Source organism: Ornithorhynchus anatinus, chromosome 15, assembly GCF_004115215.2.
Source record: "Ornithorhynchus anatinus isolate Pmale09 chromosome 15, mOrnAna1.pri.v4, whole genome shotgun sequence".
Taxonomy (NCBI): domain Eukaryota; kingdom Metazoa; phylum Chordata; class Mammalia; order Monotremata; family Ornithorhynchidae; genus Ornithorhynchus; species Ornithorhynchus anatinus.
Window position 1 is genome coordinate 16,869,435 of NC_041742.1, and position 19,641 is coordinate 16,889,075.

The 19,641-nt window shown below is 45.8% G+C and overlaps 1 protein-coding gene and 1 long non-coding RNA gene across 8 annotated transcripts in view; one reads left to right on the forward strand and one right to left on the reverse strand.

Annotated features, from left to right (window-relative positions):
• SH3KBP1 (SH3 domain containing kinase binding protein 1) overlaps positions 1-17,387 on the forward strand; it is a 184,315-nt gene extending 166,928 nt beyond the window's left edge. For 5 of the 7 annotated variants that reach the window (XM_029079759.2, XM_039914148.1, XM_007670349.3 and 2 more), the window contains 5 exons: positions 7,809-7,918; positions 8,801-8,929; positions 11,878-12,140; positions 15,880-15,943; positions 16,986-17,387. In XM_029079759.2, the coding sequence (XP_028935592.1) occupies positions 7,809-7,918; positions 8,801-8,929; positions 11,878-12,140; positions 15,880-15,943; positions 16,986-17,027 (608 nt within the window). In that variant the 3' untranslated portion in view covers positions 17,028-17,387. The remainder of the gene's footprint in view (positions 1-7,808; positions 7,919-8,800; positions 8,930-11,877; positions 12,141-15,879; positions 15,944-16,985) is intronic. The other 2 variants (XM_039914149.1, XM_039914150.1) reach the window with 1 other exon arrangement.
• LOC120638838 lies at positions 7,019-8,846 on the reverse strand. The gene is made up of 2 exons (XR_005660822.1): positions 8,763-8,846; positions 7,019-7,202 (listed from the first exon to the last, which is right to left on the reverse strand). It is a non-coding gene; the product is annotated as an uncharacterized LOC120638838 (long non-coding RNA).
• Positions 17,388-19,641: the final 2,254 nt, after the last annotated feature.

Here is a 19,641-nt window from a genome sequence, read left to right on the forward strand (position 1 = left end):
GGTAAAGAATTACACAGGCCTCGTTTGAGCCAAATATGCACTGCCAGCAGGTTGTCAGTCAAACTCACAGAGCAAGCCAACTGGGGTAGACTGTTCTGCTGTGATGCAGTATTTCTTTGGGTGAAGCCAGGAAAGAGTTTGCAGAATAGGCATGGGTGTACAAATTAAATGAGCCACTCTGTCAGCAAAGGGAAAATTCCCCTGAGACATATTAATATCTATTACCCCCCTAGACTGTAAGCTTGTTGTGGGCAGGGAATGTGTCCGTGTATTGTCATATTGTACTCTTCCTAGCTCTTAGTAAAGTGTTCTGCACGCTGTAAGCACTCAATAAATATGATTGCCTGACCGACATTGCTGATAGCGGTGCCGGGCTCCAAAGCACTTATTGTGCCTTCTGTCTCAGTTCCCGAAATTTGGAGATTTAGCGTTAAACGTTGTGTTTGTCCTGAGCTCTTCTTATTCTCCTCGTACAGACCCTTAACAGCCCCTCTAGACTGTAAGCTCGTTGTGGGCAGGGAACCGGTCTACCTGCTCTGTTGTATTCTCCCAAGCGCTTAGTACGATGCTCGGCATCGTCAGTCATCCTTCCTGTTTGTAAGCTTGTTGTGGGCAGAGAACGGATATGCCAAATCTGTTGTATCGTACTCTCCCGAGCGCTTAATACGGTACTCTGCACACAGTAAGCATTCAATAAATACAATTGAAATATGATTGAATGCTCTGCACAGAGTAAGTGCTCAGAAATACCACTGATTGATAAACAGTGTGTAAGAAAACGCCCCATTTTGGTCGAACCTAAGCTGCGTGAGCAAGGGGAAAGTCATTGCTCTTTCATCATTTCTTAGGCCTCTGTTTGTTTCTTTTTATTTTGAGTGACACTTTTCTTTTTTCTTGGATTCGTATCTCATCAAGCTTTTCCCACCTCCATCTCTTTCCCTTGAGTCAATCCTCCTCCTCTTCAGTTGATGAGGGTAAGGCTTTTTTCTTTTCCATCTTCTTTCTGTCTTTTGACCAGGAGAGGCAAGTAAGTATCCCTTGGGTGGGTAGGAGGTCGGGGGCTGCTGAGATCTGTTACACTTGGGTGGGGATGGGGGTTGACTTGCTGTGAAAGTACTTGGGCTTAGAATCGGGAATTCTGGAAGAACTTGCGTGATTCCAACTCCAACTCTGCCTCTTCAGGCAGGCCCACTTCAATTAATCATCCATCAATCAGTGGTATTTATTGAGTCTGCAGAGCACTGTACTAAGCACTTGGGACAGTACAAGAGAACAGAGTCTTCAGGCACGTCCCTGCCCACAACCAGCTCACGGTTTTAAGGGAGCTGTCAAGACGTCTAATATATGCCAGCCCATTCTGTCTGCTCTGTTGTATAAGAGGGTAATGTTATTCCGATCTACGTCATAAGAGCAGAGATAGGGTTAGTTGAGGTAATGTCCCCGACTCATTTCGAGGACATCTAGTAAAGGGTGCCTTAGGTAAAACGGATAAATAGCAGTAGCACTAATGGGAATCCACGGAACTATTTAGACATTTTAGGGCAGTTTGTTCTCAGAGCATCCTTGTCCGAATCTATCGGGTTGGTTTGTTGGCTCGTGTGTATTCATTAGTGTCGGTATGATTTTTTAAGCTTGTACTTGTTTCATATGTCTTCTGTTGGTCGCTCCGTTAGACTTGCTTTGTCAGTGAGATGCCATCGACTCGGTACCGATGCCAGAGAGGTCAAAATTCCATCAAAAAGTCAGATTTCAGATTTTTATCCAGTGAGAAATGTGGTGTTTTGGTTTTTTTTTCCCCAAGGCCAGGGCAACTGGCTTTTAGGGATGACTCATCGAAAGAGGAGAGCGAGTTAAGCCCCCATGTAGTCTAAAAACAGAAAGTCAATAATCACTGACTTTAATTATGAACTCTATACTTATGTATGAGACGCTATCCATTTGTTAGACAACCTAGGCCCCAATTCTAAAGAGCAAGAGACATAAGGCATATCCAGGATCACACTTTGAGGGACAAGTCTGGAATTAGGACTGGTAGTTCCTCGCATTCTGTTCTCCCAGCGGGCCAATGGGTTTCCTGTGAGTTTTGTTAACTCTGGCAGATAAATACAGTTTGGGAATTATTTTGTCCCTATTTAAAAGCACATTGCTGGCGATCTAATGCCAGAAGGCCCCTTTTAAAGTATATGTTAAAGTGACCCAAAGTGTCTAGCTGTTAGAGATAATCAATCAATGATATTTATTGAGCGTACTGTGTGCAAAATACTGTACTAAACATGTAAAAGAGTCCAATACAACAGAGTTGGTAGATACTCATTCAGATCTATTTATTGAGCGCTTATTGTGTGCTTCCCTGCCTAATAATAATAATAGTAATGTTGGTATTTGTTAAGCGCTTACTATGTGCCAAGCACTGTTCTAAGCTGGATACAAGGTTTTCAGGTTGCCCCACGTGGGGCTCCCAGTCTTCAGCCCCATTTTACAGATGAGGAAACTGAGGCACAGAGATGTTAAGAGACTTGCCCAAAGTCACACATCTGACAACTGGTGGAGCAGGGATTAGAAGTAGGGGGAGATGGGCGTTAATAGAAATTAATAAATACCAGATGTGTAAGTGCTTGGGGCTGAGGGTGGGGTTAAGAGCAAGTGCTCAAAGGGTACAAATCCAAGTCCATAGGCGACCCAGAAGGGAGAAGGAGACGGGAAAAGCGGGCAAAATCGGGGAAGGCTTCTTGGAGGAGCTGTGACCTTAATAAGGCTTTGAAGTGGCGGGTACCGGTGGTCTGGTGAATTTTAACGGGAGGGATTTCCAGCTCAGAGGGAATTGATTTTGAAATGAAGGTATTTAACCCCAAAGTGGGCGGCCTTTTGCCGCATCAACGGAAGCTGTCAAAGCTTCTGGTGGAAAGAACCCCACCAGGTTCCCTTCCTATATAGACTTCTCCGCACCCTCATTTGGTTATGTGCCAAACGGAAGTGTCTACAGTGTGCTGTAATCCCTCCCTCTCCTCAGGGGCCCTTGGGTATCAATCAGTCAATGGTAGTATTGATGGATTGTGCTCGTTGTGCGTAGGGAATGGGTCTACAAACTCTGTTACCAGGTGCTTAGTACAGTGCTCTGTACACAGTCAGGGTCCAATAAATGCCACTGATTGATGGGCAGAATACTGGGCTGTGTTTTTAGTATATGGTAGAAGTAAAAGTCACGGTCCCTGTTTCTACCCCAGTACACAGTCATTGTAGTAATAAAATAAAAAAAAGCAGCATTTGTTAAACATTATGTGTCCTTCACTGCACTGTGAAGACTGAGCTGGAAATGGTAGACTTCAGTCTTCTTCACTTTATAACTTAACTGGCCAGAAGTCCCATGTGATTTGGACACAAAAATGTCTATGTGGTGATCACAGATATGCCAGGATGAGCGAAGGTAAAGCCTCAGAAGCTTTTGGCAGGTCTCAAAAGCTTAAAACATAAAGAAGCTAGGGCCAAAGCCTCACCCAGAAATCTTGAGGGATGGCTAAGAAAATTTACAATCCCCAGCCCATCAGTTGTGTTAAGAAGCAGCGTAGCCTGGTGGAAAGAGTCCGAGCCTGGGGGTCTTAGAGGATGTGGGTTTTAATCCTGGCTTTTCCACATGTCTGCTGTGTGATCTTTAGCAAGTCCTTTCATTTCTCTGGACCTCAGTTCCCTCGTCTGTAAAATGGGATAAAGGCTGGGAACCCCATGTGGGACAGGGACTGCATCCACCTGATTACCTTATATCTTCCCTAGCACTTAGAACCGTGCTTGGCACATAGTAAGCACTTAACAAATACCACAATTATTATTATCATTATTATTATTATGAGCACCGGCTTAATCCAGTATTCTGGATACAGTAGGAGCCCAATGCATACTATTGACGGATTGAAGGTGGGTGGCAGAGAGATCATCGGAAATAGGAGAAAATGGTGAGCCCCTCAAAAGTATTTCAAGGGCATTTTGTTTTTATTGGATGCTCTTTATGAGTACAACAAAAGGCTTCCCTGTGACAGGGCGGGATCCGATTTATAGATCCAGAGATGTGAACCTTCTCCCCCTCTTTTCCTCCCTCCCCGCCCACAAAAAAAACCAAAACCTTCCAGAACACAGTGGTGAATGTGCTCGTTAACCCATGAACATTCATTCGTTCAGTTGTATTTATTGAGCATTTAGCACTGTAATAATAATGATGGTATTTGTTAGGCACTTACTATGTGCAAAGCACTGTTCTCAGTGCTGGGGGGATACAAGGTGATTAGGTTGTCCCTCATGAGGGGCTCAGTCTTAATTCCCATTTGGCAGATGAGGTAACTGAGGCACAGAGAAATTAAGTGACTTGCCCAAAGTCACACAGTTGACAAGTGGCAGAGCTGGGATTAGAACCCATGACCTCTGACTCCCAAGCCCATGCTCTTTCCACTGAACCACGCTGCTTCTCTACTGTAGTGAATGCTTGGGAGAGTACAATATAATGATCCTCTCCAATTTACCATAACATCCAGAAAGCACACTTGCCCCTTAGGACACTTTCAGGCATTAGGAAATGACATTTTGGTATGTTTGTTTTTATGGTAGTTGTTAAGTGCTCACTGTGTGCCAGGACTGTACTAACCACTGGGAAAGATACAAGTTAATCAGGTAGGACACAGTCCATGTCCTACATAGGGCTCTCAGTCTTAATCCCCATTTTACAGAGCGGGGAACTGAGGCCCAGAAAAGCGAAGCGACTTACCCAAGGTCACACAGTAGACAAGTGGCGGAGCGAGGATTAGAACCCAGGTCCTTCTGATTGCCAGGCCTGGGCTGTATCCATTAGGGCACGCTGATTCTCAAAGCAGTCTTGAGCAGCTTCTCAGAGCAACTTGTACAGCTACTGATATGGAGAAGACGAGTAGCTTGAAAAGGCTCGAGAATCTCAGCCAGTAACAGGGAAACGTTGATCCATCCTCAGGGCTGTTGGCCCAAGTGCTGTGTCCTGAAAAACTCTATGTGCCAGCAAGAGGGGGTTATATATAACCTCCGATTTCAGCTGACATTTACTTTGCTGTCCTTCTCTTGTCCCCGTCCGACTTTGGGGTGGCCACACAACCGACGCGACACACAGCTGCCGTGTCTCCCCCAGGAGACAAAATCCCAGGTAACCAAAGCGTTTTCCTCAGGAGTAGGCTGAGCACCTGAAGGGGTAGTATTCCTGTGGAGGCCCACAGGTAAGCGCCGGGGTGCTCTGCAGTCCAAAGGCCTGCTTAATTCCCTAAACGGCTACCCAGAAAGCCTCTCTCGCACTTCTGCCTTCCTTTGGTACAGTTTTGTTCACTAAATAGATAGAGCACAGGCCTGGGAGTCAGAAAGTCCTGGGTTCTAATCCTGGCTCCACCCCATGTCTGCTGGGTGAGACCTTGGGCAAGTTTCTTCAATACTCCGGGCCTCAGTTACCTCATCTGTCATATGGGGATTAAGAGTGTGGGCCCCTTGTGGGACAGGGACGGTGACCAACCGGATTAACTTGTGTCTACGCGAGCTCCTAGAACAGTACTTGGCATATAACAAAAATAATGCTAATAATAATGATAATTATTATTATCAGAAAAGAGATAAACTCCCGTGGTGCAGTCGGGATCATGTCTTCCAACTCTCCCAAGCACTTAACACAGTGTGCTGCACAAAGAAAGCACTCAGTAAATTCCAACCAGCAATTGTATTTATTAAATGTATGCTATGTGCAAAGCACCATATTAACTGATTGGGCGCGTATAGTATAACAAATTGTGGATATGGATGAATAAAGAGTGCAAATCCAAGTGATTGATAGATAGGGTCAGTATGTCTTATTCGTTCAATGGTATTTATTGAACGCTTACCGTTTACAGAGCACCGTACTAAGCATTTGGGAGAGTCCTATACAGCAGTAAGCTTACACAGTCTTATCGAAGGGTCGTATGATCCAGAGGTCACAGCTAAGCTAAAATGGAATATCCTGGTGTAGCTTGAAGCTGTTTCACTAACAAGATGACCCCAGGAATATCACTTGGCCCGTTCATCCTGGAGTCACCCCACCTCCAGCCTAGAGTGGGCAGGGGTTGGGAGAAGGGAATGAGTGGGGGAGAGGGTGACTGTAGAACCAAGAGAGAGTTACGAATTAGAGCCAAGAGAATGACTTTTGTTTTGGGGGGTAATTGCTGTGAATTGATGACAGCATAAGATTTTGTTCTCTGTTTATCTCTACTTAGGCTGGGAAGAGGGGGCAGACTCTGCCTACTAATTATATATTTAGTATAATGTGGCCTGGCTTATCAAGCTGACCCAAATTTGACACCATACACAATTGCACAAAGTGGAGAAAATACGTGCAGAAGCACAACCTCAGAGTTCTCAGAGAAAAGGAACCGACAGACCAGCAAAGCCTCCAAAAGAGGAATTCGAGCTATTTGCTATGTGCACCCTGGGGTGCGAGTGGCGTGGAAGCAAGATATCCATTTCCTCTTGCTGATTTGCTGATCTCTGAGAATTCCTTTGGCATCATCTGAGTCTTTTAAAAATAAAATCTCTATTGGGTTTTTAAAACTGAGAATGTAGGGGTGGTCTATGTGGCGGAGTTCCAAATAATAGTAATAGTAATTGTGTAATTTGTTAAGCACTGTCTATGTGTCCAACAGAGTATTAAGCGCTAGGGTAGATGCCAGATAATCAAGTCCAAATTGTGGCTCACTGTTTAAGTAGGAGAAAGAAAGGGTATTGAAACCCCCATTTTGCAGATGAGGGAACTGAGGCACAGTGAAGGCCTGGGCTCTTTCCACTGGATCGTGCTGCTTCCCAAGGTTAAGAATCTTGTTTCTTACCTAGGATTGGGAACTTTGCAATGGCTAGTTTAATTAATTTTACCGTGGCACCATACAGGGTCCAAGACGATTACAGTATTTTATTCAGAGGGAAATTAAGCTTCATCAAGCCCTCCTGGCCTGCATTGAGTGAATGTAGATACAGAAACAGGAAAAATGTCAAATCTAGTCAAATCCGATTTAATAGAACTGCAAATTCCATAGGAGAATCAATATCTTTTCAGGTTGTCCTTTGATTTTTTTCAGTCACTCTCTGTCCAGATCCGAAATGGACGCACAGTTGATTTGCTTTTTCCAAAAGGATTTCAGTTTAATGTATTTCAGGCTATCAGTAGGCCTCAGTGTTCCCTGGAAGCAACAAACACATCAAGATGAACAAATAGTCGAATGTGCAGAGCCTTAAATAAATGAATGTTGTTATTCATTAAGATGAAAATTTTCAAACATAGCTATCTACTAAGGATAGGTGTTTGACATGACTGAAATAGGCATGGAAAGCTTCCTGGAGGAAGTTGACATATTTACACTTCACAATGATTTCAAGCATTTGCTTTTTCTCGATTGAGATGAGAAAAAAGGAGAATGAGCTTTGTATTGCAGTTCATATAAAATTTTTTGAACTCCAGTGTGTTTAAAGAAAATGAATTTGTTTTGGTTTTAGTTTTCCTACCTCATTAAGGTAGCACATTAACAAAGAAACAACTTATCACTCTTTTGATATGTGAGCTTGCTGTGGGCAGGGAATGTGTCTGTTGTACTCTCCCAATTGCTTAGTACAGTGCTTTACTCACAGTAAGCACTCAATAAATATAATTGAATTCATGAAGTGGTCACAATGAGTGAAAGGGATAGAGGGTTTACAACTTTGAAACATTAGAAAACTTCAGTGCCTCCCTGTGTTTTTTTTTCCCCTTCCAAAGTCTTTGCTCATGATTTGGTTTGCTGTCCTTTCAGACCTAGAAGGTTTTGACTCCGTGGTGTCATCCGCTGAGAAACTCAGCCACCCAACCACCACCAGACCCAAAGCCACTGGCCGAAGACCCCCATCTCAGTCCCTCACATCTGTAAGTATCCCCATGCGGAGCATTGTACTAAGTGCTTGGGAGAGTACAGGATAACAGTTGGTAGACAATGAGCTCAATAGTCCAGAAGGGGAGTCAGACATTAGTATAAATAAATAAATTACGGATGTGAATGTAAGTACTGTGGGGCTGAAGGGAGGGGTGAAGAAAGGGAGCAGATCCACGTGCAGATCTAAGACTGGATCTCAGTAAATACCACTGATGATGATTTTTCCATCTGCCACAAAAGAGGGTTCAGTCAATTAATGGTATTTGTTTATGGTACTTATTAAGCACTTCCTATGTGTCAAGACTGTTCTAAGTGCTGGGGTAGGTACAAGTTAATGAGGTCGGACACAGTGCCTGGCCCACACGTGGGCTCACAGTCTTAAGTAGGAGGAAGAACAGGTATTGAATCCCCATTTTACAGTTAAGGAAACTGAGGCACAGAGAAATTAAGTGACTTGCCCAAGGTCACACAACAAGCAGTTGACGGAGCTGGGATTGAAACCCAGGTCCTCTACTTCCGAGGCCCATGCTTTTTCCACTAGACCACCCTGCTTCTCTTTTATAGCGTGCTCACTGTGTGCAGAGCACAGGAGAGTACAGTACAAGAGTTAGTAGATAGGTTCCCTGCCCACAGTGAGCTTACAGTTCAGAGGTTTAGGTGATTGTCTCCCTTTTCCCCTCCCTCCTTTTATCCATCTTTCTCGGTCCTCCCCCCTTCTCCCAGAAATTGATTTCTTTTTGGGGGCTCCTGAGTTTCAGAAGGATCCAGAAGGTGAAGAAGAATGAAGGAAAAATGTCAAAAATTTGTCAAGGAAATAGTTCCTCATAAATGAATTACCTTATTGGGATAGCATGTCCTCTTGTTTCTTTCTATAGTCTTCCCTTTCGAGTCCTGATCTCTTTGACTCTCCAAGTCCCGAAGAAGAGAGAGAAGAGCACATTTCTCTTGCACACAAAGGAACAGACGTGTCAAAGAAAACATCAAAGACTGTTACCATATCACAAGTAAGCATTTCAATCTCAGGAACATCACACTGGTGTGTAATAGCCCAAGCCAAGCTGTAGAACGAATTGGAATGAGTAGAAATGCCGACAGGGTCAGTAGCAAAAACCTGTTTTCCTACATGCGGAGCACTGTACCCAGCACATAATAATAATGTTGGTATTTGTTAAGCGCTTACTGTGTGCAGAGCACTGTTCTAAGCGCTGGGGTAGACACAGGGGAATCAGGTTGTCCCACGTGGGGCTCACAGTCTTAATCCCCATTTTACAGATGAGGTAACTGAGGCACAGAGAAGTTAAGTGACTTGCCCACAGTCACACAGTTGACAAGTGGTTGAGCTGGCATTCGAACTTATGACCTCTGACTCCAAAGCCCATGCTCTTTCCACTGAGCCACGCTGCTTCTCTGCACATGGGAACATAAAATGGAAAGTCGAGACAGGATCTCAACCTTCGAAGGGTTTATCCCCTAATGTTGCAATTATGATATTTAACAGAAGAAACAGTACTTGAGTAAATCCTAGGCTGTCACTGTCGCATATATTGCTAATTAGATACTCTGTGGATGTAGTCCTCTGGACTTGAAAATCATTTTGTGTTTTTTATTATTTTTTGAGCCACAGCCAGAAACCTTCACAAATTACATCCGCCTCATCTTACATAGAGAATATAGTGAACTCTTCTGTTGACCCTGTCCCAGAGTGACAGACTCTAAAACGTGTCTCCCTGAGCCATTTGTGGCTTTTTCTGACAGGATTTCATCCCATCACAAAACGTTATTGGAAATATCTAACTTTCTGTGGTCACAGGGAACTAGTAATGGACGAAAGGCTTAGTGTGTGCATTGTAAGATGTATTTCGGACTTTAACAGGCAGAGTAGTGCCAGAAAGTGCCATTTCCAGTTGTCACATGTGGGCTGGAGCTATTTTAAACAGTTGTCTCTTAGAAACAAAGGCGTGAAAATCCCTGCTCAGTGTGTGACGAATGGATCCCCCTCCACCGGCCCCACATCCCCTCTGGGCAGGAACCATGATGCAGTTGGCGAGAAATCCTCCTGAAGTGATGGTAGATCAGAGTCCGTTTTTGCTAAGCCCTACCGTTTCTCGTATTCAGAAACCAACCATATTGAGCACATTTGTTGAGGTTCGCTGGGTGGTAGTGGGATTAAGAGAGGGAAACGTTGCCTTTTCCCGAGGAATTTTCCTTTTTGCGTTGCCCATGTGGGAGGGTGGATTTATATGTGAGTGTGTTTCTCTTTTTCCCATCGCTTGACTGCGCTGTAGTGACATCTACTGGTGTCAAGTTCCTCTTTGCCAGTTGCCAGCCTCTAGACTGTAGACTGTGAGCAGGGAACCCATCTGCTAATTCTGTTGGATTGTACTCTCCCAAGCGCTTAGTGCAGTGCTCTGCACCTAGTAAGCACTGGTAAATACCATTGAGTGGTTGATCATTCAAGTTCCCCCGCCTGCCCTTCCCTTCTGGAAGCAGAGAGGTCATAAATCAGCCCTCCCCTGGGCTCACGTGATAACCAGACCAACTTCTACCCGAAAGGCCGAGAAGCAGTGTCGCTTAGTGGTTAGAGCACGGGCTTAGGAGTCAGAAGGTTATGGGTTGAAATCCTGATTCCCCCATTTGTCTGCTGGGTGACCTTGGGGAAGTCACTTCGCTTCTCTGGGCCTCAGTTCCTTCATCTGTCAAAAGAGGCTGATAAATGTGAGCCCTGTGTTGGGACAGGGACTGTATCCGACCCGATTTTCCCGTTATCCACTCCAGCGCTTAGAACAGTGCCTGGTACATAGCACCTAACAAGTGCCATCGTTAGTATTACTAAGTCTGCACTAGCCCCACGTCCTCCTTCCGTAACAGAAGAGCTGTCTCTGACCGCTGGTGAGTAGAAAAGAAGCGGGCACAGCAAAGTGACTCACTTCATTGCGAAATGTCCTTTCCTGAATTAGAGGGGCTGAGCCACTGACAGCTGCCGGTTCTTCCAACCGCTGACCTTCCTCCCCACCCAACCTCCCCCACCCTCCCCAGCTCAGCCCTCTGTGAGGTCAGAGTGGACACACAGTGAGGGTCCTTGAGCTAATTTGACATTGGCCCTGGGCACTGGCGCATTTGAAAGAACTGGGACAGATGGCCGTGGGGAAAGCCGTTTAAGGGTGAACTATGGGGCTTGGAAAGATGGAGAAGAGGTTGGTCAGGAGAATAATAATAATAATTGTGGTATTAAGTGCTTACTATATGCCAGGCACTGTACTAAGCACTGGGGTGGGCACATGCAAACTGAGTTGGACACAGTCTTAGCGTCCCACATGGGGGCTCATAGTGTTAATCCCCATTTTATGGGTGAGGTAACTGAGGCCCAGAGAAATGAAGTGACTCGCCTAAGGTCACGCAGCAGATAAGTGGCAAACCCAGGATTAGAACCCAGGTCCTTCTGACTCTTAGGCCCATGCTCTATCTAGTAGGCTGCCCTCCTTCTAGGCCAGGGAGCTAAGCCAAGGGACAAGGAAGTGAGAAGGAGAAGGGTGACCACACAGACGGGCAGAGCAGCAGCAGATGTTGGTGGGTCTAAGGAGAAGAATAAGAGGAGGAAAAGGAAGTCTCCCCATTGGCCTCAGCCTCCCCCTTTCCTCACGAGCATTTGGACACAGGGAATTGGAAGAAAAAAAGAACTGTGGGCCCTTCTCCCTTTTACTCCCTTTCTCCTAGCACCTCTTCTCCTGTCAGGCCCTTTCAGAGCCCCTGCCATCCTCAGAGTTTTCCCAAAAAGGCAGTGGAGGGTTTTGTTTTTATACATCAGGGGCCCCAAAAGAATCGAGTCAGGTGAAGTGTCGGGCAGCAGCGGGCGTAGGGATTGTGGGATGAGGCGAGCCATTGCGGGGCGGGAAAATGGGGCCTGGGAGGATGTCGGGTTTACGTTTGGCCGCCCCATTGCTTCCCTCGACAGGTGTCGGACAACAAAGCCCCCCTGCCTCCGAAACCGGGAAGCGTGGCCCTGAGCGCAAGCGGCATGCAAGCCCCACCGGCCCCAGCTCTCCATTCTGGGCCCACGGGGCCCACGGGCCACAGGTCCAACTCCCCGTTGCTCTTCAGCGCCGAAGGAAAGCCAAAGACTGAGCACTTGAGCCATGGTCAGTCAGCCATGGAGGAGCTGAGGACGCAGGTCAAGGAGCTGAGGAGCATCATTGAAATGATGAAAGACCAGCAAAAGTAAGTGTTCCTAGAAACAGCGGGCTGATAGCCTCGGGGACTTTTTTGCAAATGGCGGGCATTGGGGGTCATCCCGCCCCCTCCCCCCCCACCAGGTCCCCAAAAGCTCAGGCGCTTTGGCCATATCATTGTCGGCGGGTCTGTCGTTCTTGGGTGCCTGAGGAACATAGGACGTGGATTCTAATCCCAGCTCTCCCAAAGTCTGCTCTGTGACCATGGGCGAATCACTTCACTTCTCTGGGACTCAGTTACCTCATCTGTAAAACGGGGATTAAGACGGGGAGCCCCATATCGGACAGGGACTGTGTCCAACCTTGTTACCTTGTATCTACCCCAGCACTTAGAACAGTGCTTGGCACATGGTAAGCACTTAACAAATACCACAATTATTATTTTTAGGATGACAGCCCTGATCCCTGACCTCAGGGAGGTTACAGTCTAATCGGAGCACACAATCGGGAGTTTCGGATTACCGAAAAAGATATCGAGTTGGCACTTTGGGGCCACTTTATGAATAATTGTAGTATTTGTTAAGGGTTTACTAAATTCCAACTGTCAGGGTAGATTCAAGATCATCAGGTCAGACAGAGCACGGGACTCACGGTCCAAGAGGGAAAGAAAACAGGTATTTAATCCCCATTTTACAAATGAGGAAACTGAGGCAGAGACCATTTAAATAACTGGTCCCAAATCATACGACAGGCAAGTGGCAGAGCCAAGATTAGAACCTTGACCCTGACTCCCTCACCCGGAGTCTCGGTAGTAGTCCACGCTGCATCTCACGCTGTTTTGGATATGGAGAGGACATCTTTTCCCTTTGCCGTTGAGGGCTCCTCCCCTGATGTGAGCTTCACTGTAGCACCTCTCGGGAGGTGAAGAAATACCTGCAGTAAACCTCACCAGCATAGTCATCACACCTAATGGTCCACACCCAGATTCCCGGTCTGAATCGGGGAATCTCGGGGAATCCTCTGCCACTCTAGGGTGGGGCCCGGAAAACCCATCAGATCCACAATCAGCCAGTAGGACCGGGAAGTGCAGCCCCAGCCCAGAGGCACCCGGGGAGAGAGGTTTAGTTTTGGGGCACTATGGGGGCTTCCATCCACCTGACAGAAGTGGTGGGGGAGAAGTGGCGGGGGAGTTTCAGAGCAAGCCAGAATCCACCCGGACTATCCATCAAACGAAATGGAGCCCTGCAGCCAGGAGGAAGGTGAGGGGAAGATTGGACTAGTGCTAGAATTGACCCCACTTCTCCACGCATCTGCTCAAATCTCTGGTCAGATTGTGGCGTGCCATCCGGTGACTTCTGGATCGGAGCCCACCCGTGACTGGAGGGGTAGAGCTTACGGTCCTCTAGAGTGGAAGCTCGTTGTGGGCAGGGAACGTGCCTGCCAACTCTGTTGTATTACCCTCTCCCAAACGCTCGGTCCAGTGCTCTGCACGCAGTAAGCGCTCAATAAGTATGATTTGGTTGAATGATTGAAGTGAGAGCCAGAGACATCAGAGGGCCCACCAGGGTATGCCGAAGATCACTCTGGTTCTGGAGTGGCTGGACACTATCCAGAACCTTCTAGAACCGTAAAGGAAAGAGAATGGTCAGGCCCACTTTCACCCCAGATATTTTTTGCTGCAGGAATTTCCTGGAGAAATCCTTTTGAACCAAAGCCAGCGGTAAAGTCCTCAGAGGGCCTGGCAGGAAAGCAGTCAGTCAGCCGAGTTATTCACAAGCGTGCCCTAAATCCTGCCTATAGCTTCTATCAGACCACGGGCTTGGGAGTCACAGGTCGTGGGTTCTAACCCCGACTCCGCCACTTAGCTGTGTGACTTTGGGCAAGTCACTTAACTTCTCTGTGCCTCAGTTCCCTCATCTGGAAAATGGGGATTAAGACTGTGAGCCTCACGTGGGACAACCTCATTACCGTGTATCTACCCCAGCGCTTAGAACAGTGCTGTGCACATAGTAAGGTCTTAACAAATACCAACATTATTATTATTATTATGGCCAAACAGGTGTCCCTCCCCAGCGCCCCCCGACCCAACTCAGGTTTTTCAGAATTTTGTCGGGCTTGATTTGAGAAACCTTAGCCACCTTTTGGGATTCGGGTTCTCCGACCCTTTCCCTAAATAGAATTTCATGTTCTCACGAGCTGGCTCAGAGTGTTAGGGAAGCTAGTGACCCCCCCGAGGAGCTATTTATTAGGTTCTCTCTGTACAGACTTGGCTACGACGACTCTAGGGTGTGTGTGAGTTCCACAGCTGTGTAGCATGGTCACCAGAAAGCTAACACTCCCAGCAGTGTTCTGAGAAGATATCAGTGCATTCATAGAGATGATTGCTTTTGTAGATCAAGTAACACTGTCGTTCTTCTCGTCATTTAATTCATTCTCTTAACTGGCCTTTGGTTTCCTTTACCCTTTAAACCCTCCATATTCACCCTATCCTCTGCCCCAGGCACTCTCGTTCATTCAGTCGTATTTATTGAATGCTTGCTGTGTGCAAAGCAATGTACTAAGCGCTTGGGAGAGTACAGTATAACAATAAATGGACAGATCCTTGCCCACAGTTGTGTAAATATCCATAATTGATTTCTTTATTTATATTATTTATATTAATTATGTTTATATTTATTTATATTATTATGTCCTCCTCTAAACTGTAAACTCATCCTGGGCAGGGGACCATGTATCCCAACTCTGTTATATTCTCCCAAGTGCTTGGTACAATGCACTGCACACAACAAGTGCTCAGTAAATATCATCCGGTGATTTCATTAGTAAACTGGTAGATGATCCGCATGATCACTCCTGAAAAATGAGGAGTTGGGAATCAAATTCTCTAATTGCCCAGAATTTCTGAGAAAGAAAATCAGGACACAGTAAAGCGAGATTGTCCAAGATTTTCCAACATGTGACTCATTATAATAAACAGCCCTTTAATTGGGCTGATTTCAGATGTTAGAGTTTCCAAGGATTTTAAACTCTTCGACTTGTTTCGATTTTGATGATTTTGTCACCAGACCCTTCAGGTATCCAGTGTATAAAGTGAGTAAAATAACACCATCTGCTCTGATCTACATGTCAGAGATTTGGTGGGAAGAAGAGCATGTTCTCATATGATTTAAATTCCTTCCAAGAAAAAAAAAGCTAATAAGATATTCTAACACCAAGGATAAACAGAAATTTTGCACGAGTTGACACAACAGGAGTTGAGCAAAAACCCCATGCTTTTAAGCTTCTTTTAAGCTAATACAAGGAGAGGCAAACAGGCTATTTTGGTTTGCCCCATCAATAGTATTGAGAGGCTAGAGAGCACTCTGCTAAACATCTGGGAGAGTATGATAAAGTAAGACATATGGTCCCTGCCTTCGAGGAATTTACATTTCAACAGGGATATCCAGACTCCAGCCATTCACCAAAGCCACAGCTGCTGGTGACTAGAATTTAGCAGGATAAATAGAAAAATAAATGTCATTAAATGTAAGTCAAGAATATACCCAAGTGTTAGGGCGTGTGAACCACTGAAGGCGGCCATTGGTTGGACGTGACCTGTGACGCTAGACCGTAATCACGGAAAGCCCCCTGGAGGAGGTGGGTTTTCAGGGGAGCTCTGTCAGTGGGGAGAGCTGTGAGCTGGTGGATTTGAAAGATGAGGGGTCTGAGGGGTGGCAGGGGAAGCATTACAATCGAAGTAGTTTTTAACATGAATCCTTGTTTACATGTTTTTATTTGCCTTTGTTTAGAAAAGAGATAAAACAGTTGTTATCTGAATTAGATGAAGAGAAGAAGATCCGTCTTAGATTGCAGGTGAGTCATTAGTGGGAAAGGGTGTATGAGTGAGAGAGAAAGAGAAACAACACTCTTCAGGAAAAGAACTGCAGGTAGAAACGCTATCAACAGAAGAAATACTCATTTGAAATGATTTTTGTTATAACTCTTGCGTGGTATCGAGATTTTGCTTTTTCCTCCCATTGTGGGTCAATTATTATACTGTTTTTCGCATTTATAGATGGCAAGAATGGGAGAAGTGAATTGATGCCCAAAATCAGAGTTTGGTAATTGGAAATGCATCTTTCAGGACGGACTAAATAACTGTTCGGTGAAAACGTCTGCTGTAGGCCCGGCTGACTCCTAGACTCTTTGCACTGGGGAACTTTGCTAATAGGGTTGCAGGATCCAGAGGTGGTGGGGAGGGAGAATTCATCAGTGCCAGAGGCCTGCATTCCTGCCCTTGTCAGCTTAATACAGAGCTGCTGTCTTTTTGGAACGAATCCATCAGTGAGATTCCATCAATAGCACGGCCTAGTGGGTAGAGATGGGGCCTGGGAGTCAGAAGGACCTGGGTTCTAATGCCGGCTTCTCCCCTCGTTGGCTGTGTGACCCTGGGCAAGTCACTTCACTTTTCTGGGCCTCCGTTTCATCTGTAAAATGGGGATGAAGACTGTGAGCTGCATGTGGGACGAGGACTATGGGAGTAGCCAACCCATTCTGCTTAGATCCACCGCAGGGCTTTATACAGTGCCTGGTACTTAGTAAGTGCCTAACAGATAGCATTTATTGAGCGCCTATTGAATAATTATTATTATTATGGCATTTGTTAAGCGCTTACTATGCACTGTTTTAAGCTCTGGAGTAGAGACAACAAGGACATTGAATCAGACACAGTCCTTGTCCCACCTGGGGCTCACAGCCTCAATCCCCATTTTAAAGATGAGGTAAACCGTTGAGCGTACAGGACATGGTACTGAGCTTTAGGGAGAGGCCAGCGGAAGTCAAACCCACGCCCAGCCTTGGGGGCAGTTTTACAGGCTCAACCAATCCCACGTAACCGGATCCTTTCTCTTCGTAGATGGAGGTAAACGATATAAAGAAAGCCCTTCAATCAAAATGAGCGGTCGGTCGATGACGGAAGGGTAAACATCATTCATCGTGAGTGATTCTGAGACTCAAATTTATGCCCCAGCCAAAATAACTCTGTGCCAAAATGAATTAAGGTTTGCCTCAACATTTCTCCGACGGAAGGATTAGCACAAATGTTTTTTGACAGCACAACACAAATTCCACCCCAAAAGAAAAGAGTCCACCCGGGGTGTGGTCTCATCGTTACGCACTGGTTGTGACTTCCACTGAACGGATTGTGCTAAAGGCTTCTCTACTTCAAGATCACAAATGAAATGAAAACTCAGGCAGTTTAGTGCATAGTGGTACTATTTTGATGATATTTTCCATAAATAAAATGTATTTCAGATTATTCGTTTACAAGCTTTATAATTTTATGATTTTTTTAATTGTCCTGTCACAGATTCCTACGATATTTGTACAACATTATAGTCGAGAGTGAATGATGTTAGGGTTCTTTTTGCTTCGGGTTAGGAAACAGCCTAATTTTTGTGTTTCGGTTTGATGTTCTCTTACATATGCAAATTTATTGCGCCCTCCCCACCCCCCAAAAAAAGCTCCCACCTCTGAGACAAAGCAAAACCCATGTACAGTAGAGTATTTAAAAAACCAGAAACTCGATCATCCGGTCTTCGCAATGATCTGTGCCTTCTTTCACCACTCTCCTTCTCTCCGTTGAAGCTGTTGGGAGTCTGTGCTCACCAGCAGCCGGTGATCAAACTGTCCACTAAAGGTCACCGTCTTAGTAGATGGCTCCTCTCGACTCATCCCGGAACGCCCTGAGGCCACTGCCCAGTTGAGAGGATTTAGCTCTTACGTTCCCGGTGGAAGGAGAAAAATCCATCTTTGCTTGATTTTCATTAGCAGTTAGCACACGCAACACCTGCCTCTCTTCGCCTTTGCACCTTTGGAGTGAACAGAATATGCATTACCCAGCAAAAATAAATAAAAGTAAAATGCAAATAAAAATAAGGGAAAAGTTGTATTATTTCATGCACTGGTTCTCTCTGGCTGTTTAAATTGTATTTATGTACTATCACTTGCCTTGCTCCGTTGTATGCCTTCTCATATGAATCCAATAGGATGGTTTGGGTGTTGCTGTTTTGGGGTTTTTTTTGTTTGCTTTTTCTTTTTTTTTTCCCCCCGTCCTTTCCGATAGTTGTGAGGATGTATTTTCTTTCTAAAGGAAACCAGCGTTTGTTCTGTCGGTGTAGAGAGCAAGCAGTTGAGCCTTTTGGAGTTTTCTCTGTCCTCATTGTTCGGGCTAACCGAAAACAAGGGAATTTGTTAGAGGCGGGATATATTCCGAGTTTTTCTTTGAAATTTTATGGAATCTGTGACCTCTGAAGCTGTTTCTAATGTGCTTCTACAAACTCTGCTGCGTCCTTTCGTGAAGTTTCTATGAAGCTACTAAATACTGATCTATTTGCACAACCACACGGAATGTGAACAAGTATGTTGGGGGCGGGGGGGAAAGGGGGATATAAAAGCACCAAATGAATTAGTTCTCTGTCATGACCGTGTCATGTCTGTCTCCTTTCCCTCCCTCCTCTGCAGTAGACGCTAGCCTCGAGATCTTCCTCACACATGGAATCCCCCTTTGAGTTTCCTCATGCTCTCCCCCCGAACCCTAGACCCATCAGGCCCCTCAGTCCCCTCTCGAACACATTAGAGAGGCCCCTCCTGGTAGGATGTCCACTCATTAGTTCATTCACTTGTATTTATTGAGGGCTTTCTGTGTGCAAAGCACTGTACCGATCGCTCGGGGAGTCCAGTATAGCAATGAGCAGACGCATTCCCTGCCCACGATGATCCTCGTATGCCCTGTTGAACGTCCCGTGTAACATCTCTCCCTCGGCTCTGGTTCGGGCACGTTACTTTCCCAGCAGTGGTGTTCCTGTTCTTGACGTCCAAGGCACGGTCCCCTGAAAGACAGTGCCGACCCAACACCCCATCTGCATCCCAACCCCCGCTTACATGTCGCCAACCGCAGCTCCACGCCTTTTGAGATTTCACACTCGCTGATTTGATAAAAGAGTTGTTTTAAAACTGTTTGGTTTCTCTCATCACCATGGGAATAGCTAAGAATATAGTTCTCTCTAGGCGTGTATATTTAGGATTGCTAACAATCCTAGTGGAAGAGGCACGGGCCCGGGAGTCGGAGGACCTGGGTTCTGATCCCAGCTCCGCCGCTTCCCTGCCGTGTGACCTTGGGCAAGTCACTTCACTTCTGTGCCTCAGTTCCCTCATCTGCAAAATGGGGATCCAGTACCTGTTCTCCCTCATGCTTTGACTGTGAGGCCCATGTGGGACCTGATGATCTCGTATCTACCCCAGCGCTTAGTACAGTGCTTGGCCCATAGTAAGTGCTTAAAAAATACCAGCGTTAAAATTATATTGTAAAAAAATCTGTTGGGTGCCCCATTGTGGTTTGCAGGCTAATGGCTAAGTCATTTTGTAGAGGATGACCCTTCCCCTATCTTAAAGGGGAGGGGTGTGGGGCTAGTGGGGAGGAGAAACTAGTTTGGGGCCTTAATTTATGCGTTGTCTAGCGTCTGTTTTTAAAGACCCAGATCAGAGGATGGTACCCCCTGCTTTCATCTGCT